The sequence below is a fragment of the Rhinopithecus roxellana genome, chromosome 10, assembly GCF_007565055.1.
Source record: "Rhinopithecus roxellana isolate Shanxi Qingling chromosome 10, ASM756505v1, whole genome shotgun sequence".
NCBI lineage: Eukaryota > Metazoa > Chordata > Mammalia > Primates > Cercopithecidae > Rhinopithecus > Rhinopithecus roxellana.
In genome coordinates this window covers 103,246,536-103,268,563 of record NC_044558.1, presented here as the reverse complement: position 1 = coordinate 103,268,563, position 22,028 = coordinate 103,246,536, and the positions used below count along the sequence as shown (strand labels likewise).

Sequence of the window (22,028 nt, the reverse complement as noted above, 5' to 3'; positions counted from 1 at the left end):
ACGCCATTCTCCTGCCTCAGCCTCCGAGTAGCTGGGATTACAGGCGCCGCCACCTCGCCCGGCTAGTTTTTTGTATTTTTTAGTAGAGACGGGGTTTCACCGTGTTAGCCAGGATGGTCTCGATCTCCTGACCTCGTGATCCTGCCCGTCTCGGCCTCCCAAAGTGCTGGGATTACAGGCTTGAGCCACCGCGCCCGGCCAAGTTTTGTATTTTTAGACGGGTTTTGCCACGCTGTCCAGGCTGGTCTTAAACTCCTGGCCTCAAGTGATCCACCCTCCCAGCCTCCCAAAGCGTTAGGATTACAGGCATGAGCCACCGTGCCTGGCCTCATTTCTTTTTAGAGCTGCATAGTATTCCATTGTCTGGAGGTACCACAGTTTTTCCATTCACCTGCCGATATATTAGTTGTTTCCACATTTGGGCAGTGGTAAATAAAGCTGCTGTAAAGGTCCATGTGCCAGAGCCAGGTGGTGAGGGTGGGCCCAGGGGAAGCCGTGGCAGTGTAGGAGGGACCTCATCCTTGCACACTCCAAGCCAGCGGGACCAGGCCTTGGTGCCCGCACTCTCACAGAACTGTGGCCCCCTGGGTGCCTGTCCATACCCCCTGCCTCAGTCCTGGAGCCTGGGCTGGTGGAGGGGTACCCTCCTGGGGGGTCATTTAGTATAGGTGAGCTGCCCTCCCACCTGGCCAATTGCATCACCCTCCTGCCTCCCCTTACTGCCTGGGCCACCAGCTCCTCACAAGCCACACACAGCCCATTGAGTACCCCTTGGAAAGGGGTGTCAGATTGGATCCCTGGGGCTCCCATCTCACTCATAGCCAATGCCACAGGGCCCCACACAACCTGGCCCCAGGCCCCTTGGCCCTCTTTTCCTATCAGTCCCTCATCACGCAGCCCTGTGGTTTCTCTACCTACATACTCCAGGTGGGCACAGTGCCCAGGCCCTGCTGAGTCCTCACCTGTAGGAGGAGGTGCAGCCCCTGGAGGGCAGGAGTGGGGCTGCTGCAGACGGCTGGCTCCTGCCTCCCCATCCTTGCACTGCCAGGAGCATGCTCTCCCCAACACCTCCATGGCCCATTCCCCAAATTCAAGCTTGTGGTTGGCTGAATTGTGGCCCTAGATATGGGATTAAGGATTTTGAGATTATGCCAGATTATCTGGGCGGGCCCAGAATCATATGAGTTTCTTTAAGGAAAAGCAGGAGGACAGGAGGGCAAGCTTGGGAGAGGAGGCAAGGAAGTGGTGGGCGCAGTGGCCACACCTGGAATCCTGGCACTTCGGGAGGGGAGGCAGGCGGATCGCTTGAGCTCAGCAGTTGGAGATCTGCCTGGGCAACATAGTGAGCTGGTCTCTTAAAAAAAAAAAAAAAAAAAAAAAAAAAAAAAAAAAAGGCCGGGCGCGGTGGCTCAAGCCTGTAATCCCAGCACTTTGGGAGGCCGAGACGGGCAGATCACGAGGTCAGGAGATCGAGACCATCCTGGCTAACACGGTTAAACCCCGTCTCTACTAAAAAATACAAAAAACTAGCCAGGCGAGGTGGCGGCGCCTGTAGTCCCAGCTACTCGGGAGGTTGAGGCAGGGGAATGGCGGGAACCCGGGAGGCGGAGCTTGCAGTGAGCTGAGACCCGGCCACCGCACTCCAGCCCCGGCGACAGACCGAGACTCCCTCTCAAAAAAAAAAAAAAAAAAAAAAAGAGACTGGGCGCGGTGGCTAACGCTTGTAATCCCAGCACTTTTGGGTCAGGAGATCGAGACCATCCTGGCCAACACGGTGAAACCCCGTCTCTACTAAAATACAAAAAAAATTAACCAGGCGTGGTGGCGCGCGCCTGTAGTCCCAGCTACTCGGGAAGCTGAGGCAGGAGAATCGCTTGAGCCCAGGAGGCGGAGGTTGCAGTGAGCCGAGATCGCGTCACTGCACTCCAGCCTGGCGACAGAGCAAAACTCTGATTCCCCGCCACAAAAAAAAGTGGCCACTTTTCAGGAGACCGCATCTCTATAAAAAATAAGAAAAAATTAGCTGGGCGTGGTGGCGCGCGCCTGCGAGGACCGCTGGAGCCCGGAGGCGGAGGCTGCGGTGAGCGGTGACCCCTTCCACAGTGCGGGTGAAGGCCAGGGCGGAGCCGCCCCTGCGCCCCAGCGTCTGTGGAACCGGGACGGGGCGCGGGGCTGAGGCCACACGAGGGCCGCACAGGGTGGGTGCCACTGAGGGTCTGGGGGCCGAGCACGTGGGAGGGGACCCGGCAGCGGAGAGGAGCGGGGCCGGCGTGGGCTCGGAGTTTCCCCTGCTCCGCTGGGCGGGCGACAGCACCCGGGAGGCGGCGGCGGCACGACCACTGCTCGCACGTTTCGCCGCGCGGCCGCGGTGCCGGATCCGGGAGGGCTTCGTGTCCCGTCCCTGACACCCCCCAATCCCCGCCCCCAACACCCCAAAATCCCCGCCCCAACACCCTAATCCCCGCCCCATCACCCTAATCTCCGCCCCCATCCCACCTCGCAAATCCCTCTCATCCCTGTCCCCGCCCCGCCTCTTCTCCCGAAGAATTTTTGTCCGCGCTCGGCCGCCGTCCAGCCGCTCGTTTCACTTCCGCCTTCGCCCACGTGGTCCGGCTCCGGCTCAGTCAGCCGCGTAGGGAGTGGGGCCTGATGCGAGGCGAGCCTCTCTGGTCCCTACGCGGGTGGTCCGGGTCTCCTCGACTCCCGAGGAAAGCCCACTGGGCGGGGCGGGAGGTGAAGGGGCTGGGGAGGTCAGAGGTTAACCTGGGTGTCGGGGGACGTTGGAGTTTATCCGTCAGCGTCCCGGGGCGGTCTGGGGACAGCAGAGGCGGGGCTTGGGCGCGGGGCCCGAGAGGTCAGGGGTCAGCAGGAGTGGGCTTGGGGTGTGCGGGTCCGAGAGGTCAGAGGTTAGCTAGAGAGTGGTTGGGGCGCCGGGTTCCCGGAGGTCAGGGGTCAGCAGGAACAGGACAGCAGCGTCAGGGTCCGGGAGGTTAGGGGTCGGCAGAGGCGGGGCTGGGACACTGCGGGGTCAGGGCGGGGTCGGGTTCGCTGGTAGCCTGCGCATGGGCCTCCATCTTCGCGCGCTGTTGGGAGCCTGCGGACGGTGGACCCTGCGCCTGGGACCGCGTCCGTCCTGGTAATGACCGCGACGCCGGGCGACCCCGCCACGCCCGCCCAGCCCAGCCCAGCCCACCCCGCGCGGTGCCGACAGGACCCCCGCTCACGCTACCTTTCTCTGCAGCTCGCCGCGCATGGCCGGGAACGCGGAGCCACCGCCCGCGGGATCCGCGCGCCCCCAGGATCGGAGGTCCCGCAGTTGCTGGGCCGGGGGTGTCCGCGTCTGGGAGGACGGCGAGCATCCGGCGAAGAAGGTCAAGAGCGGTGGGGACGAGGAGCGGCGCGGGAAGCTGCCCAAGCGCAAGATCGTGCTGCTCATGGCCTACTCGGGCAAGGGCTACCACGGCATGCAGGTGTGGCCGCCCGGGAAGCGGCGGGTCCCGCGGGGCTTAGGTGCAGGTGCGGCCGCTGTGGAAGCGGTGGGTCCGGCTGGGTTTAGGTGCAGGCCCAAGCAGCCTTCACTGGTCCTGCTGCGCGCGAGCTGCTGCCTTCCATCAGGCCGGCCCTGCGGCTAACCACTGTGTTCTGGGGCGGGGTTCACTTGCTGTGTGCTCGAGTCCTCATCTTCAGGATGGGAGTGCTGACAGCACCTGCTAAATAGGGTGTGAAGAGGAGCTAGGTGTACTGATGCTCATTGCTGAGGACGGTGGACAGCGCGGCTTAGCTCCGAAGAGCCTGCCGTCGTGTGCGTTAAGGGGACAGAACTAAGTATTAAAGTTGTGAGGATTCTATCCTCAGCCCACTTCCTTTTCTGGAAAGTAGAGGGTGTGGGTGCATTCAGGTAGGCGTATTTTTTTTTTCTTTTTGAGGCATGGTCTTCCTTTGGGGCCCAGGCTGGAATGCAGTGGGGCATCCACTGCTCGCTGCAGCCTCCACCTCCTGGGCATAAGAGATCCTCCCACCTCAGCCTCCCAAGCATTGAGGACTGTAAGTGTCCTTGACCTCATGGCCCGAATAATTTTTTTTTTAATTTACAGGAATAGGGTCTTGCTAAGTTTCTTATTATTTATGGGAATGGGGACTCGCTGTGTTGCCCAGGCTGCTCTCAAACTCCTGGGCTCAAGCGATCCTCCTGCCTCAGCCTCCCCGTGCTGTGATTACAGGCATGAGCCACTGTGACTGGCCTCAGGCAGACGTTCCTTTTTGTAATTAACACTGTGGCTTTGCCTGGTTCTGTGTTCTTTAAACATCTTTAAGCTTATCCACAGAAGTTCGTGCAGTGCATGCAGTGTCTGACTGAAACAAACGTTTAAGAAAAGAATGCTTAACTTTGGCAAGTTGTTGTAACAGCTTTTATGGTGAAAGTTACAAGTAATGGATTGCTTTTTTTTGGAAACAGAGTCTCACTCTGTCGCCCAGGCTGGAGTGCAGTGGCGGGATTTTGGCCCACTGCAACCTCCACCTCCCGGGTTCCAGTGATTCTTGTGCCTCAGCCTCCCGAGTAGCTGGGACTACAGGCGCCTGCCACCACGCCCAGCTAGTTTTGTATTTTTAGTAGAGACAGGGTTTCACCATGTTGGTCAGGCTGGCCTTGAACTCCTGGTCTCAGATTATCCTCCTGCCTCCGTCTCCCAAAGTGTTGGAATTACAGGGGTGAACCACCGAGCCCAGCCAACCACTGTGCACTGCAATCTCTGCCTCCCAGATTCAAGTGATTCTCCTGTCTCAGCCTCTTGAGTAGCTGGGATTAAAAGCATACCTGACTAACTTTTATTTGCATTTTTTTTGAGACAGCGTTTTTCTCTGTCGCCTAGGCTGGAGTGCAGTGGTGCACTGTCGGTTCACTGCAGCCTCCACTTTCCAGGTTCAAGCGATTTCTCCTGTCTCAGGAGCCCGCCACCACACCTGGCTACTTTTTGTATTTTTAGTAGACACGGGGTTTCACCATGTGGGCTAGACTGGTCTCGAACTCCTGACCTCAGGTGATCCACCCACCTTGGCCTCCCAAAGTGCTGGGATTACAGGTGTGAGCCACTGTGCCTGACCATGGATTACTTTACATCTGATGTTATATTGTTTAAGTATAGGTAGCACCCACAGCACTGATGTCGTAACTGATTGTGGAAGTAGGTGTGTGCACAGGTTCAGTCAAACCTGTGTTTTGATTCCGTTCCACGCTACCCATCCCCTGGCGTGGAGCAGCCCAGGCTCAGGGCGAGTGAGCAGAATACAGTGTTTTCACGCGAGCGTGGCAGCTCACACTTGTAATCTCAGCACTTCAGGCCAGAGGAGCGCTTGAGACCAGGAGTTTGAGACCAGCCTGGGCAACATGGCGACTCCTGTCTGCAAAATGTGAAACCTGTTTTTGTCTCCTTTTTCAGAGGAATGTTGGGTCCTCACAATTCAAAACAATTGAAGATGACTTGGTGTCTGCCCTTGTCCAGTCAGGCTGTATTCCTGAAAATCATGGCGAGGACATGAGGAAAATGTCCTTTCAGCGCTGTGCCCGGACAGACAAGGTGGGTGACGGCCTTCTCTGCCCCTTCCCGGCTGATATGAGCAGCACCCGGCCCACTTTCCAGCTCAGTGTCCTGACTTGTTATGTTGCTTCTGAGCACATATGATGTGCAAATCAAACTAGCCTACACCTTATATAGGTGAGATGTCTAGGAGCTTGGTCAGCTCAGGTATAGCCGGATCTAGGTGCTTCCTGCCAGCAGGGCTCTGTGTTCTCTCTGGTCTTAGCTTTCTCTTGTGTTGATTCTGTTCTCAGGGACATACATTCCTGCAGGTGGCACAGGGGCAGCCGCAACGTCTGCCTTCGACCCTCCAATCAGGCTCACTCTGAGGCAAATGTGATTGTGTGGCTACGAAGGCAGAGAGCCACACTTGTATGATGCAACATTCCCTTTTCTTTCCTTTTTTAGAGTCAGGGTCTCATTCTGTTGTCCAGGCTGGAGTGCAGTGGCATGATCCAGGCTTACTGCAGTCTCAAACTCCGCGGCTCAAGCAGTCCTCCTGCTTCAGCTTCCCAAGTAGCTGGGTGAATTGGTCTGTTTTCACGCTGTTATAAAGAACTGCCCAAGATTGGGCAATTTATAAAGAAAAGAGGTTTAACTGACTCAGTGTCACATAGCTGGGGAGGCCTCAGGAAACTTAGATCATGGTGGCCAGGCGTGAGAGAGTGAAGAGAGTAAGGGGAAGAGCCCCTTATAAAACCGTCAGATGTTGTGAGAACTCACTCACTGTTACGAGAACAGCATGGGGGAAACCGTGCGCATGATCCAGTCACCTCCCACCAGGTCTTCCCTAGACATGTGGGGATTACCATTCAACATGAGATTTGGCAGGGACACAGCAAAATCATATCACTGGAACGACAGGCACTCCACCATGCCTGGCTACAATTTTTTTTTTTTTTTTTTTAATATGAGGTCTTGCTGTGTTGCCCAGGGGTCTCCAGCTCCTGGGCTCCAGTGATTTTCTCATTTTGGCTTCCCAAAGTGCTGGGATTTACAGGCATGAACCACCACATCTGGCTTGAAATTAATAAATAATTCACTGTATTATAAACTCAATATATTCAGGATATCCTTATTTCAGCATGTAATCCATATAAAAATCTCTTCATGGGATGAATGTAATACTGTGTGTGTGTGTGCGAAGCCCACGCTCGTCACATCTCCACCACCCTGGACCTGTCACATGGTCTCAGCTGCGTGAGGCTGGTGACCCAGCACTGACCCTTCAGAACCACAAGGCTGAGTACCCATTTCCGATGGGTTTGCACATCCACCCTGGACGCTGCTGCTGGCTGTGTGGCAGCACATGCCAAGTGGTCCTGTGACGCCACATTGCTGTGCTTGGAACTGAACCATGGGATTGGATGTGGGCAGAGTGGCCCGCCACAGGGAATGGAGATGTCTTTAAGGAGGGACTCAGTGTAGGGTCCAGCCCTACAGGGCCTGTGGGTTTTCTTTCGTGTGCAGAGACGAGAGATCGTAGAAAAATAAAGACATGAGACAAAGAGATGGAAGGACAGCTGGGCCCAGGGGACCACTGCCACCAACGTGCAGAGTCCTGGTGGCCCTGAATGCCTGGTGCACTGCTATTTATTGTATACAAGGCAAGGGGGCAGGGTAAGGGCAGGGTAAGGGGTATGAGTCATCTCAAGTGATTGATAAGGTCACACGAGTGACGTGTCCACGGGACAGGGGTCTTTCCCTTTGTGGTAGCTGAGGCGGAGAGGGGGACAGCGTACGTCAGCATTTCTTCTATGCGCTTGTCAGAAAGATAAAAGACTTTAATGCTTTCACTAATTCTGCTACTGCTGTCTTCTAAGAACTTAAAAGGAGGAGCCAGGTGTACAGGCGGAACATGCAAGTGACAAGGAGTGTGACCTTTGAAGCACAGCACCACAGGAGACGTTTAAGCCTCCAGATGACTGCGGGCAGGCCTGGGTCATGTCAGGCCTCCCACAAGAGGTGGTGGCGCAGAGTGTTCTCTGACTGCCCCAGGGAAAGGGAGACTCCCTTTCCCGGTCTGCTAAGTATCAGGTGCCTTCCCAGGCACTGGCGCTACCACTAGACCAAGCGGCCCTTAGCTGGGAGTGACCGAGAACTCATACTCTTGTCTTCTGGTCACCTCTCACAGTGTCCCTTCAGCTCCTGACTCTGTATGGCCTGGTTTTTCCTAGGTTATAATTATAGAAGAGAGATTATTATAATAATAAAGAATAATACTACAAATATTGATATTATATATAATCATATCTGTATTCTGTTTCTAGTATAACTTTTCTTATTCTAATTATTCTCTTTATATACTGGAACAGCTCGTGCCTTCAGTCTCTCGTCTCGGCACCTGGGTGGCTTGCCACCTGCAGCCCAACATTTGGCAGACAGGGACAGCACAGCTGGAGAGAACAGACAGCTTTTCTGTAGCATGTATAAGGCATCAGTGAATGTGATATCTGTCATCGTTGCCTTTCGGAGTATCTGGCTCTCACATGGCTCTCAGGCTGCCTGAGGGCATTGGGGGTCTCTCAGAGACGTAACTTTTTGTCGGTCAGGACCCCCGGGAATCTGAATAAAGCTGTGGCTCTTGTTCCCACAAACGCCTAGTTGCAAAGGCACACCGGTCCCTGGGGGTCCATGGACGTGTACTGGAGCCGTCGCATAGAGGGGGGAACACAAAGAGGGACCCACAGGTTCACTCCTAGCGGGTGATGGCATTTGATGGCTCCAGGTAGAGAGTTCTGGGGGGTCTTACTATTTCCATTTTCTTTTTGATTCTTCCATTTGCAGCTCTCTGATTGTTTTCAGGGAAGAAGAAAGGAACAATTTGTTGGAGCCGATGAAGACAGCATTTCAAAATAGGGTCCTTGTCTTTATTTTTAGTTCTGCTGTTATTAGAGAGAGAGTTTCATTCTAATATGTTTTCTCAGTTGCAATTGGAAAACCTACAGAAGTAGATCCATGAGGCCGACATGGTGACACCCGAGTGCCCTGCCCTTTGGATGAAAACACAGTAACATTTTACAATTTTTATTATTTATTTATTTATTTTTGAGACAGTTTCACTCTTGTTGCCCAGGCTGAAGTGCAGTGGCGAGCTCTCAGCTCCCACAACCTCCACCTCCCGGGTTCAAGCCATTCTTCTGCCTCAGCCTCCCAAGTAGCTGGGACTGCGGGCATGTGCCACCATGCCTGGCTAATTTCGTATTTTTAGTAGAGATGGGGTTTCTCCATGTTGATCAGGCTGGTCTCGAACTCCTGACCTCAGGTGATCCACCCTCCTCGGCCTCCCAAAGTGCTGGGGTTACAGGCGTGAGCCACCACGCCCGGCCTATTATTTATTTTTTGTGTGTGTATATTTCGGCTGTTTAACATTTTGTTTTTGTTTCAGATTTTAAAAATAGCTTTATTGAAATATAATTCACTCTTGGCCAGGCGCGGTGGCTCACGCCTGTAATCCCAGCACTTTGGGAGTCCGAGGCAGGCGGATCACTTGAGGTCAGGAATTTGAGACCAGCCTGGCCAACATGGAGAAACCATGTCTCTCCTAAAAATACAAAATTATCCCGGTGTGGTGGTGGGTGCCTGTAATCCCAACTACTCAGGAGGCCAAGGCAGGAGAATTGTGTGAACCTGGGAGGCGGAGGTTGCAGTGAGCCAAGATGGTGCACTCCAGCCTAGGTGACAGAGTGAGACTCCATCTCAAAAAGAAAAAAGCAAAAAAAGAAATATAATTCACTCTTATACAATTGACCCATTGAAAGTGTACGGTTCAGGCCAGGCGTGGTGGCTTATGCCTGTAATCCCAGCACTTTGGGAGGCCAAGGCGGGTAGATCACCTGAGTTCAGGAGTTCGAGACCAGCCTGTTCAATATGGTAAAACCCCGTCTCTACTAAAAATATAAAAATTAGCCAGGTATGGTGGCACATGCCTGTAATCCCAGCTACTCAGGAGGCTGAGGCAGGAGAATCGTTTGAATCTGAGAGATGGAGGTTGCAGTGAGCTGAGATCCTGCCATTATACTCCAGCCTGGCCAACAAGAGTGAAACTCCATCTCAAAACAAAACGAAAAACCTAAAAGAAAGTGTACGGTTCAAGCTGGGTGTGGTGGCTCACACCTGTAATCCCAGTACTTTGGGAGGCCAAAGTGGATGGATCACTTGAGGCCTGGAGTTCGAGACTAGCCTGGCCAACATGACAAAATCCCATCTCTACTAAAGATACAAAAATTAGCCAGGCATGGTGAGTCACACCTGTAATCCCAGCTACTTGGGAGGCTGAGGCACGAGAATCTCTTGAACATGGAAGATGAAGGTGGCAGTAAGTCGAGGTTGCGTCACTGAGCTCCAGCCTGGCAAAAAAAAAAAAAAAAAGAAGAACGTATACAGTTCGGTGGTTCCAGTATATTCACAGAGCTGTGCAGCCATCACCACAGCCAGACATAGGCCATCCCAGAGATACCGGGTGTCCCTCAATAGCTGTTGTCCCTATCCCCCCAGGATGTCTCCGATATTCTCAACTTCAACTTCTTGTCGGTACAGAGTGGTTGGCAATGAGATGTATTTTCTTTCCCTTTTTTGGTGCTAAGTCTTTGAAATCTGTTGTGTATTTACCTAAAGTCATCTTGTTTCAGAACAGCTCGTTTCCTTCTGTCACGTTCCATGTGTGGGTCTGGCCAGTGGAACATCTCAACAGTTTTACTCTCCAACTTTTTATTTTGAAAATTTCTTTTTTTTTTTTTTTTTTTTTTGAGATGGAGTCTTGCTCTGCCGCCCAGGCTGGAGTGCAGTAGCCGAATCTCAGCTCACTGCAAGCTCCGCCTTCCGGGTTTACGCCATTCTCCTGCCTCAGCCTCCCGAGTAGCTGGGACTACAGGCGCCCGCCTCATCGCCCGGCTATTTTTTTTTGTATTTTTTAGTAGAGACGGGGTTTCACCGTGTTAGCCAGGATGGTCTCGATCTCCTGACCTCGTGATCCGCCCGTCTCGGCCTCCCAAAGTGCTGGGATTACAGGCTTGAGCCACCGCGCCCTGGCCTATTTTGAAAATTTCATACCTTCATAAAAGTCTTAAGAAGAATGCCATAAGCACAGTCTTCCCAGATTCACCAAGGTTAGGTTTTTACCATATTGTCATAGTTGTGTGTGTGTGTGTGTATGTGTTTTAATTCATTTTATTTTATTTTTTGAGATGGAGTTTCACTCTTGTTGCCCAGGTTGGAGTTTGATGGCATGATCTGGGCTCACTGCAACCTCCACCTCCCGGGTTCAAGCGATTCTCCAGCCTCAGCCTCCCAAGTAGCTGGGATTGCAGGCGCCCGCCACCACTCCCAGCTAATTTATTGTATTTTTAGTAAAAACGGGGTTTCCCATGTTGGTAAGGCTGGTCTCGAACGACCAACTTCAGGTGATCCGCCTGCCCCAGCCTCCCAAAGTGCTAGGATTACAGGCGTGAACCGTCGCACCTGACCCGTTTTTTTTGTTTGTTTTCGTTTTATTTATCTTTACCTTTTTTGAGACAGAATCTTGCTGTGTTGCCCAGGCTGGGCTTGAACTCTTGGGCTCAAGCAGTCTTCCCACCTTAGCCTCCCAAAGTATTGGGATTATGAATGAGAGGCACTGTGCCTGGCCTTTTTTTTTTTTTTTTTTTTTTTTTTTTTTTGAGACGGAGTCTCGCTCTGTCGCCCAGGCTGGAGTGCAGTGGCCGGGTCTCAGCTCACTGCAAGCTCTGCCTCCCGGGTTCACGCCATTCTTCTGCCTCAGCCTCCCTGAGTAGCTACAGGCGCCCATCACCTCGCCCGCCTAGTTTTTTGTATTTTTTAGTAGAGACGGGGTTTCACCGTGTTAGCCAGAATGGTTTCCATCTCCTGACCTCGTGATCCGACTGCCTCGGCCTCCCAAAGTGCTGGGATTACAGGCGTGAGCCACTGCGCCTGGCCGTGCCTGGCCTTTTCTATCTTAAAATGGTACCGTTTAAGAGTAAGTTGCAGGCTGGGCGCGGTGGCTCAAGCCTGTAATCCCAGCACTTTGGGAGGCCGAGACGGGCGGATCACGAGGTCAGGAGATGGAGACCATCCTGGCTAACACGGTGAAACCCCGTCTCTACTAAAAATACGAAAACTAGCCGGGCGAGGTGGCGGGCGCCTGTAGTCCCAGCTACTCGGGAGGCTGAGGCAGGAGAATGGCGTGAACCCGGGAGGCGGAGCTTGCAGCGAGCTGAGATCCGGCCACTGCACTCCAGCCTGGGTGACAGAGCGAGACTCCGTCTCAAAAAAAAAAAAAAAAAGTAAATTGCAGACATCATCACCCTTTACCCTGAAACATCTTAGCACAAGTCTCCTAGGGACTGTGACATCCTTCAGCAACCTCACACTATAAATTATTACTCGTGTGAAATTCAGCATTGATAAGAGTACCACCATCTGACATGTTGTCTAAAGTTGGAAACTGTCTTTTCTGTTTTCTTTTTCTTCAGCTTCTTTGTGGCATGCCTTTTATTTTTGTTAATTGGTCGGGGATCTAATCTAGGATCATTATTGGCATTCAGTTATCATGTCTCTAGAGCTTCCTTTAATTGGAAACGATCTCCTTGGCCGGCCATGGTTGCTCACGCCTGTAATCCCAGCACTTTATGAGACTGAGGTGGGAGGATCACTTGAGGACAGGAGTTCCAGACCAGGCTGGGAAACATAGCAAGACCCTGTCTCTACAAAAAAATTTTAAAAACTCTCCAGGCATTGTGGTGCCTGCCTGTAGTCTCAGCTACTTGGGAGGCTGGGGTGGGAGGATTGCTCAAACCTGGGAGGTCGAGGTTGCTGTGAGCCAAGATGGCAACACTGCACTCCAACCTGGGTGACAGACCAAACCTTGTCTGAAAAAGAATCCAACACAAAATCTATAGAAACTTACTTTAAAAAAGAGGTATAATATACAACAGTAAAGCGTGCTAGTCTTAAGCGTAAGCTTGATCAGTTTTTACCTGTGTGCCGACCTGTGTACCCACTGCCTGTCCCCAGAAGGCCCCTCCCTTTCCCCTAGGGCCACTGCTGTTCTGACTCAAGTGAGGACCTCCTACTCACTCTGCCCTTGGTTCTAAGTTGTGTTTTCTCTTTTCCCCAATCCTTGGGAGTCATATCTTTTTTTTTTTTTTTTGAGGTAGAGTCTGACTCTGTCACTCAGGCTGGAGTGCAGTGACAGGATCTTGGCTCATTGCAACCTCCAACCTCCCAGGCTCAAGTGATTCTCCCACCTCAGCCTCCTGAGTAGCTGGGACTACAGGCGCACGCTACAAAACCCTGCTAATTTTTTGTATGTTTAGTAGAGATCAGGTTTCACCGTGTTGGCCAGGCTGGTCTCAAACTCCTGACCTCAGACGGTCTGCTCGCCTCAGCCTCCCAAAGTGCTGGGATTACAGGCGTGAGCCATTGCACCTGGGTGGGGGTCGTATCTTATGTGGTGCTTTGCTTTCTGTCTGCACAGAGTCATATTTATGCTCCGTCATTTAATGTTTCCTCTTGGGCTTTGAATTCATTCCTAATAGTTTATTTTATAAGTGCTCCTGCATGCACTCCGTTGGCAGATAGAGCTTTATTTTTATATTGGATGATTCCCTCCAGATGCGTTTCTTTCTTTTTTTTTTTTTTTTTTTTTTTTGAGACGGAGTCTCGCTGTGTCGCCCAGGCTGGAGTGCGGTGGCGCGATCTCGGCTCACTGCAAGCTCCGCCTCCCGGGTTCCCGCCATTCTCCCGCCTCAGCCTCCCAGTAGCTGGGACTACAGGCGCCCGCCACCGCGCCCGGCTAGTTTTTTGTATTTTTAGTAGAGACGGGGTTTCACCGTGTTAGCCAGGAGGTCTCGATCTCCTGACCTCGTGATCCGCCCGTCTCGGCCTCCCAAAGTGCTGGGATTACAGGCTTGAGCCACCGCGCCCGGCCCAGATGCGTTTCTAACAGCAGAATTCATGTGTGAAACGACACAAGGTCCGCGTCGTCCTTCTGTCTCAGAGACCAGCGTGCGAGGCCCGAGGGACCCACCTTCCGTCACCCTTTCTGCTTTCTTTACAGGGCGTGTCCGCAGCCGGCCAGGTGGTATCCCTGAAGGTGTGGCTGATTGACGACATTCTAGAAAAGATCAACAGCCACCTTCCGTCTCACATTCGGATCCTGGGTAAGTCTTGCAGTGCTGGCGGCCGCACGCCTGGTTGTAGATAGTCTTGCAGAGACACGAGGCTATGCATGCTCCTGCCTTTTCCACCTGTCACTGATGCAGAAGTGTAGTCAGAGTTGCTTTGCAGCTGGTTCTGACCTTCTTCAGAAATGGGAGCAACTAGACAGGAGTGGACGGCTTCTCATTGGCGGTGCTTGTGGCCACACAGGTGCCTTGTTTGAAGCAAACACTGGATGTGAAAATCCAAATTCGTGGTTAAAATGAACAATTGTTCCCTTTTATGGAAGTCCTGATAAATGGAATTTTTAGGCCTTCTTAAAATGGGACTCTCTACTTTTTAAGTGGCAGGTACAGGCAACTTAACGTACACCCATTGATTCATTTATTCTGTTTGTTTTTTGAGAGAGTCTTGCTCTGTCACCCAGGCTGGAGTCCAGTGGTGTGATCATGGCTCACTGTAGCCTCCGCCTCCCAGGTTCAAGTGGTCCTCAGCCTCCTGAGTAACTGGAACTACAAGTGTGTGCCACCACACTTAATTTTTGAGTTTGTAGAGATGGGGTCTCATTTTGTTGCCCAGGCTGGTCTTGAACTCCTGGGCTCAAGGGATCCTCCTGCCTTGGCCTCCCAGAAGCCACTTATATTGAATGTAATGATAGGTGTGGCTGGGCGTGAATCTATCATCTTGCTCTGTTTTCTTTTCCTTTTTGTTTTGGTGTAATCCCAAGAAAACAGAACTGTTGTCTGCCTGACTGGTCTGCTTGGAGAGAAGTGTTTTTTTGAGACAGGAAGACAGGGTCTTGTTCTATAGCCCAGGCTGGAGTTGCGATCACAGTTCACTGTAGCATCGATCACCTGGGCTCAAGCGATCCTCCCGCCTCAGCCTGCAAGCACACGCCACCACAGCCGGCTAAATTTTAGTTTTTTTGGTAGAGATGGGGTTTCGCCATGTTGCCCAGGCTGGTCTCAAACTCCTAGGCTCAATCAGTCTACCTGCCTCAGTCTTCCAAAGTGTTGGGATTACAGGCGTGAGCTGCTGTGCCCGGCCCACAGCCTGACTATTTTAAGATTCATCCATGCTGTTGTGTATGTCAGCAGTCTGTTCCTTCTCATTGCTGCGGGCTGTTCCGTTCTGCCATGTATCACGAATTGTTTATACACTTAACCTGCTGATGACACTGGGTGATTTCCAGTTTTGGGCTATTAGAAGTAAAGCCACTATGAACATTTATGTATGAGTCATAAATAGGATTCAGTAATCCCTGTTGATTTTATTTTTATTTTTTTGTGATGGAGTCTTGTTCTGTTGCCCAGGCTGGAATGCAGTGGTGTGATCTCGGCTCACTGCAACCTCCACCTGCCTCCTGGGTTCAAGCGATTCTCCCACCTTAGCCTTCCCAGTAGCTGGGATTACAGGTACACACCACCACACCCGGCTAATTTTTTTTGTATTTTTAGTAGAGATGGGGTTTCACCATGTTGGTCAGTCTGGTCTCAAACTCCTGAACTCAGGTGATCCACCCACCTCGGCCTCCCAAAGTGCTGGGATTATAGGCATGAGCCACTGCACCCAGCAATAGTTTCATTTTTTATTAATTTTTTTGTTTTGGAGATGGAGTTTCGCTCTTGTTGCCCAGGCTAGAGTACAATGGCGCAATCTTGGCTCACCACAGCCTCCACCTCCCAGGTTCAAGTGATTCTCCTGCCTCAGCCTCCCAAGTAGCTGGGATTACAGGCATGTGCCACCACGCCCGGCTAATTTTGTCTTTTTAGTGAATACGGGGTTTCTCCATGTTGGTCAGGCTGGTCTTGAACTCCCGACCTCAGGTGATCCACCTGCCTTGACCTCCTGAAGTGCTGGGATTACCAGCAGCTGGGGATTACAGGCTTGAGCCACCGCACCCGACAATAGTTTTATTTTTGTTATGCTGGGCTTCCTCTGCCTTCTGAGGATAATTTCCTCCTGAGAAACTTCCCATAGAATAAGGCCTCTGAAAGTTGCGTTTGAGGTCTCTTCCCATTCATTTGCATGGTGAGTATTCTGTAGATTAATCCCCATCATGCTCAACAGTGCCACGTCTGTGCAGTTGTTGGGTAGTCGCTGTCACCCACATGCCGCGGCGCAGGCTGTCAGGGCCCTCCCCAGGCGTGCAGCGTGGCCATCTGCCGGCACTTTTCAGCCTTTCTTAGCAGTTATGTCTGAAACAACCAGAATTATGCTTGCAGCACATCCTAGTGATGTTCAGTGTTTATGAAATGGAATCTTTAAAACCAAAAAAAATCAAAAAAGTCACTCAGAAACAAACATGACTGGAGACAAAAGCACGAGGCATGCGGTGGCAGCGCCCATGGCATCCATGTGACTAGCGACCTGGGCCTGGCAGGCTGTGTGGAGGCACCCCACTGCTTGTGAGGTCACAAGGCCCAGGCCAGTCCTTGTAAATGGGAAACCATAGTTGGGTGTTAAATCATACTCCTGGCTGGGCGCAGACTCCTGGCTGGACGCAGTATCCAATGCCTGTAATCCCAGCATTGTGGGAGGCCGAGGTGGGCGGATCACGAGGTCAGGAGTTCAACATGGTGAAACCCCATCTGTACTAAAAATACAAAAGTTAGCCGGGCGTGGTGGCGAGTGCCTGTAATCCCAGCTACTCGGGAGGCTGAGACAGGAGAATCACTTAAACTCGGGAGGTGGAGGTTGCAGTGAGCTGAGACTGCATCACTGTACTCCAGCTTGGGCAACAGAGTGAGACTCCATCTCAAAAAAAAAAAAAAAAAAAAAAAAAAAAAATCAGACTCCTGAGGTGTGGTGGAATCCTAGCAGCTGGAGGGGCCTGCATGTCTCAGCCATAATGCAAGCTCCTGGAGGAGGTGTGCAGTACAGCAGAGGCAAGTCCAGGCAGAGCTTTCTCCTCCTAGCCCCTGAAGTTGGTGCTCTCAGTGAGGGTTACTCTTCTAGAATTCTTCCATTTAAACATAGATGTCCACAACAGATTGGATCCCCCTGCATGTAGGTCTTCATTTGTCTTTAATTTTTGCTTATTCAATATTCAACAAATATTCACTGAGCACCTGTGAGGTGCTGCTAGCGCTCAAGGCATCTTGGAGGGGACGTGCCCTCAGTTCTTGGAGACTTGTTCCTGACCTGCAGGGCTGCATCCTTTTTTATCCTACGAATATTCTGGAATTTATTAGGTCAGCCTGCAGTTGCTGAAATTCTAAGGTGGTTTCCAGTGGTTTTTGTTGTTGCAAACAGTGCTGCCTGTATGGCCTTATCTGTAGAATTCACACGACTTCTGAGCTGGGGTTACACACTTCCCCTGTATCTGGGGTTTTATTCCAGGGTGGGCTGCACCAGTTCACACTGGATTCTTTGCCAGCACTGGGTTTTAACACACCCTTTGTTTTTGTTGTTTGGATATGTGTTTAATTCCGAGATTAAGTATGCTACAGATTTAGAGTTTAGTGCACAAAAGCCCAATTCCTTTGTTTTAACAATTTTTTTTTGCTTTTATTATTATTATTATTATTATTATTATTTTTGATGGAGTCTCGCTCTGTTGCCCAGGCTGGAGTGCAGTGGTGTGATCTCAGCTCACTGCAAGCGCTGCCTCCTGGGTTCACGCCATTCTCCTGCCTCAGCCTCCTGAGTACCTGGGACTACAGGCACCTGCCACCACACCCGGCTAATTTACTGTATTTTTAGTAGAGATGGAGTTTCACCCTGTTAGCCAGGGTGGCCTTGATCTGCTGACCTCGTGATCCGCCCACCTCAGACTCCCGAAGTGCTGGGATTACAGGCATGAGCCACCGCTCCTGGTGTGTTATTATTATTTTTTGAGACAGAGTCTCGCTCTGTCGCACAGGCTGGGGTGCAGAGTATGATCTCAGCTCACTGCAACCTCCTCCTCATGGGTGCAAGCAATTCTCCTGCCTCAGCCTCCCAAGTAGCTGGGATTACAGGCACCCGCCACCATGCCTGGCTAATTTTTGTATTTTTAATAGAGACGGGGTTTTGCCATGTTGCCCAGGCTGGTCTCGAACTCCTGACCTAGTGATCCACCCGCCTTGGCCTCCCAAAGTGCTGGGATTACAGGCATGAGCCACTGCACCGCGCCTAGCTGCTTTTAGTATTTTAAATTCATGCATAATAATTATCCACACTTATGTACAATAATGTGTGATATTTCTAGTCATGTGTAATGATCAAATAGGGCAATTAGCATAAGTAGATCCATCACTCCAAGCATTTATCATTTCTTTGTGTTGGAGACATTTCGTATCTTCTCGCTATTGGAAAATTACAATAAATGGTTGTAAATTCAGTCACCTTATAGAGCACTGCACCTGTCCCTCCTGTCCACTGTCCTCCTCTGCCTGTTCCCCAACCTGTGGCTGTCCCCTCCCCAGAGAAGCCGATGCTTGCTGGAGCTTGGTTGGTGCTCTGGGTGAGGAGACACTGGGGCTCACGCTGTGCTCAGGCCGCTCCCTGGTCATCCAGGCACTTCTCACCTGCCTCTCTCCTCCCTGATCGCCTCTCTCCTAGGACTGAAGCGGGTCACAGGTGGGTTTAACTCCAAGAACAGATGTGATGCCAGGACCTATTGCTACCTGCTGCCCACGTTTGCCTTTGCGCACAAGGACCGGGATGTGCAGGATGAGACCTACCGTCTGAGCGCCGAGACGCTGCAGCAGGTCAACAGGCTCCTGGCCTGCTACAAGGGCACGCACAACTTCCACAATTTCACCTCACAGAAGGGGCCCCAGGAGCCCAGCGCCCGCCGCTACATCCTGGAGATGTACTGCGAGGAACCCTTTGTGCGGGAGGGCCTGGAGTTCGCAGTGATCAGGGTGAAGGGTCAGAGCTTCATGATGCATCAGATCCGGAAGATGATCGGCCTGGCGGTGGCCATCGTGAAGGGCTATGCCTCTGAGAGTGTGCTGGAGCGCAGCTGGGGCACAGAGAAGGTGGACGTGCCCAAGGCGCCGGGACTTGGCCTGGTCCTGGAGAGGGTGCACTTCGAGAGGTACAACCAGCGCTTTGGCAACGATGGGCTGCATGAGCCGCTGGACTGGGTGCAGGAGGAGGGCAAGGTCGCAGCCTTCAAGGAGGAGCACATCTACCCCACCATCATCAGCACTGAGCGAGATGAGCACTCCATGGCCCAGTGGCTGAGCACCCTGCCTGTCCACAACTTCAGTGCCACCGCTCTCACGGCAGCTGGCACAGGCGCCAAGGTAGGGGCACATTCCCAGCAGTGCTCAGCAGAGCACAGGCCCACATTGTTCCCATTGTACAGAGGAGTGAGCTGAGGCACAGAGAAGTGTGTCACTCCCCCCAAGGCCACACAGCGGCTGCAGGAGCAGGGCCAGGCGGTCTTGAGATGTTCCTTGTCTGCCTGCCTGCGCCACCCACTTGCTCCGCCACCAGGTGCTTTTCAACCCTGGGAGGGCCACCCCGGGTCAGGCTTGCTGCCGGCACACCTACTATGGACCTGGCACGGAGCGCAATCAGCGGCTAGACAGCTGCGGAGTGTAGCTTAGAGCTGGAACATACAGGATCGTAGGTGCAGGAGCTAAAAGCTAAGTGAATGAAATTGTCATTCTCAGTTCTTTGCTCTGGGGTGAGAGATGTCCCCAAAACTCGAGTTCTTTCTTTCCTTTTTTTTTTTTTTTTTTTTGAGACAGAGTCTCGCTCTGTCGCCCAGGCTGGAGTGCAGTGGCCAGACCTCAGCTCACTGCAAGCTCCCCCTCCCAGGTTCACGCCATTCTCCTGCCTCAGCCTCCCGGGTAGCTGGGACTACAGGCGCCCGCCACCTCGCCCCGCTAGTTTTTTGTATTTTTAGTAGAGACGGGGTTTCACCGTGTTAGCCAGGATGGTCTCGATCTCCTGACCTCGTGATCCGCCCGTCTCGGCCTCCCAAAGTGCTGGGATTACAGGCTTGAGCCACCGCGCCCGGCCTTTTTTTTTTTTTTTTTTTTTTTGAGATGGAGTCTCGCTCTGTCGCTCAGGCTGGAGCGCAGTGGCGCGATCTCGGCTCACTGCAAGCCCTGCCTCCTGGGTTCACACCATTCTCCTGCCTCAGCCTCCATAGTAGCTGGGACTAAGGTGCCCGCCACCACTCCTGGCTAATTTTTTGTATTTTCAGTAGAGACGGGGTTTCACTGTGTTAGTCAGGATGGTCTTGAACTCCTGACCTTGTGATCCACCCACCTCAGCCTAACAAAGTGCCGGGATTCCAGGCGTGAGCTGCCGCGGCCGGCCAGCCTGAGTTCTTTCATGGTGGCCCAGTGAGGTTTCAAAGGGTGACATTCTCAGGCAGGGCTCAGGGAGATTCTTCGTGTCTAGATATCTGTGAAAACAGAGTCCTTCCTGCATACCTGGGTGGCAAATTCAGTGTGTGCAGGCCCCAGGGAGGTAGGGTGGGCAGGCGAGGGGCCAGGCACCTGGCAAGCCATCCTATAGATGGGGCAATGAGAGGCTCCCAGTCCGGGGATGGCAGGGAGTAGGGGGCCAGCGGTGGCCAGGAGCCCTCGTTTCATCTGAAGGGGGTACTCGTGGCTCAGTGGCAGCTGGTGGTGGCCGTGTTGGAATGTGACAGTGACCGCATGCTTAAATGTTGTTGAGGGAAACCAGCATTGCATACTCGGTATGGGAAATCTTCCCCTTTTTAAGTGCTGGTAGTAAATTTTTCCCAAGCCCAGTGCAGGCTAAATACAGCCCAGGTGCCAATTTGGCCTGGGCCAGTGGACTGCTGTTGACTCCCCTGATGACAGGCATGTATACTTCCGAGGCACCTGCATTTGTTGAGTTTCCAAATGGCCCCATTTTATTTTCTCCTGTGGTCAGTGCAGCCTGTGAGAATGTGAAGGAGCCCAACAAGGGCCCCTCTAGTGTCCCCAGCCCTTGCCTTTCCCTGCGCAGGTTCCTGACCTGGTTAAGAGATGACCGAGAACAAATGCGAGCCTCTGCCCCTGATGAGGGAATGGTGGGGGCAAGGCTCCTGTGCCGAACCTGTCATGGGCACCTCCGGGCATTCAGGAGCAGTGGGGGAGAGTGCTTGCCTCTCATTCTCCATGTGCTCTTCTTCTGCAGGTGCCCAGTCCCCTGGAAGGCAGCGAAGGGGATGGAGACACCGACTGAGGTGGTGGGAGCTGCCCACCAGAGTGCCTCTGAGCAGCTCACAGTGTGCGCCCAGGCGTGCCATCCCTGTGGGCAGCAAGAAGCTGGGATCGCTGCAGCCATGTTTTGCCAGCCATGAGAACCATGGTTTCTCAGGCCTGCCTGGCAGATGTGGCCTGGCATTGTCACCTCAGGACCTTTCCTTGTAGGAACAGCCTTTCTCGAATCTATTTTCAGCTCTTGCATTGCACAGATAAACCTCAGCATGTAAATAACTATTTTTTTAAAGAAGTGATTTTCTTATTAAACAAGTACAAATTTTGCTTAGTCAGTCCTTCGTTTGCTTTTTTCTTAGTCTTTTTTTACACTTTTTTCATCCAGAGAGATGAGCAGAGCATGTTATCCTATTGAGAATAGGCCTGAGGCAGGCCCAGGAGGTTGCTCAGCCTATAATCCCAGCACTTTGGGAGGCTGAGGTGGGCAGATCGTTTGAGTACAGGAGTTCCAGACCAGCGTGAGTAAAATGGTGAAACCGCATCTCTGCAAAAAATTAACTGGGCATGGTGGCGTGCCCTGTAGTTCAGCTGCTCAGGAGGCTGAGGTGGGAGGATTGCCTGAGTCTGGGGAAGTCGACGCTGTCCTGATTGCCACTGCAATAAAAAAAAAAAAAAAGAAAGAAAAAAAACCGGCCAGGCGCAGTGGCTCATGCCTGTAATCCCAACACTTTGGGAGGCCGAGGTGGGCGGACCACTTGAGGTCGAGAGTTCAAGACCAGCCTGACCGGCATGGAGCAACCCTCTACTAAAAGTACAAATAAGGCCGGGCGCGGTGGCTCAAGCCTGTAATCCCAGCACTTTGGGAGGCTGAGACGGGCGGATCATGAGGTCAGGAGATCGAGACCATCCTGGCTAACACTGTGAAACCCCGTCTCTACTAACCGGGCGAGGTGGCAGGGGCCTGTAGTCCCAGCTACTCGGGAAGCTGAGGCAGGAGAATGGCGTGAACCTGGGAGGCGGAGCTTGCAGTGAGCTGAGATCCGGCCACTGCACTCCAGCCCGGGCGACAGAGCGAGACTCCGTCTCAAAAAAAAAAAAAAAAAAAAATTAGCTGGGCACTGTGATGGGCGCCTGTAATCCCAGCTACTTGGGAGGCTGAGGCAGGAGAATTGCTTGA

The 22,028-nt window shown here is 52.5% G+C and overlaps 1 protein-coding gene across 3 annotated transcripts; it reads left to right on the top strand.

The window, feature by feature from the left end:
• The first annotated feature begins 2,548 nt into the window (after window positions 1-2,548).
• Window positions 2,549-21,178, top strand: PUS1 (pseudouridine synthase 1). Of its 3 annotated transcripts, none has more exons than XM_010378568.2 (6): window positions 2,549-2,733; window positions 3,242-3,470; window positions 5,439-5,576; window positions 13,633-13,735; window positions 18,279-18,970; window positions 20,829-21,178. In XM_010378568.2, the coding sequence occupies exons 2-6, from the start codon at window positions 3,252-3,254 to the stop codon at window positions 20,874-20,876; spliced, it is 1,200 nt and encodes a 399-aa protein (XP_010376870.1). In that variant the 5' UTR covers window positions 2,549-2,733; window positions 3,242-3,251; the 3' UTR covers window positions 20,877-21,178. The 3 variants fall into 3 exon arrangements, with proteins under 3 accessions (XP_010376870.1, XP_030795773.1, XP_010376869.1); XM_030939913.1 differs by having other exon boundaries at window positions 2,600-2,656; XM_010378567.2 differs by having other exon boundaries at window positions 2,606-3,136.
• The last annotated feature ends 850 nt before the right edge of the window (window positions 21,179-22,028 follow it).

Coding starts and splice junctions, on each gene's coding strand:
- PUS1 (XM_010378567.2), top strand. CDS start 3,063: ATGGGCCTCCATCTTCGCGCGCTGTTGGGAGCCTGCGGACGGTGGACC. Junction 3,137..3,241: donor CTGGGACCGCGTCCGTCCTG/GTAATGACCGCG, acceptor CTTTCTCTGCAG/CTCGCCGCGCATGGCCGGGA. Junction 3,471..5,438: donor AGGGCTACCACGGCATGCAG/GTGTGGCCGCCC, acceptor CTCCTTTTTCAG/AGGAATGTTGGGTCCTCACA.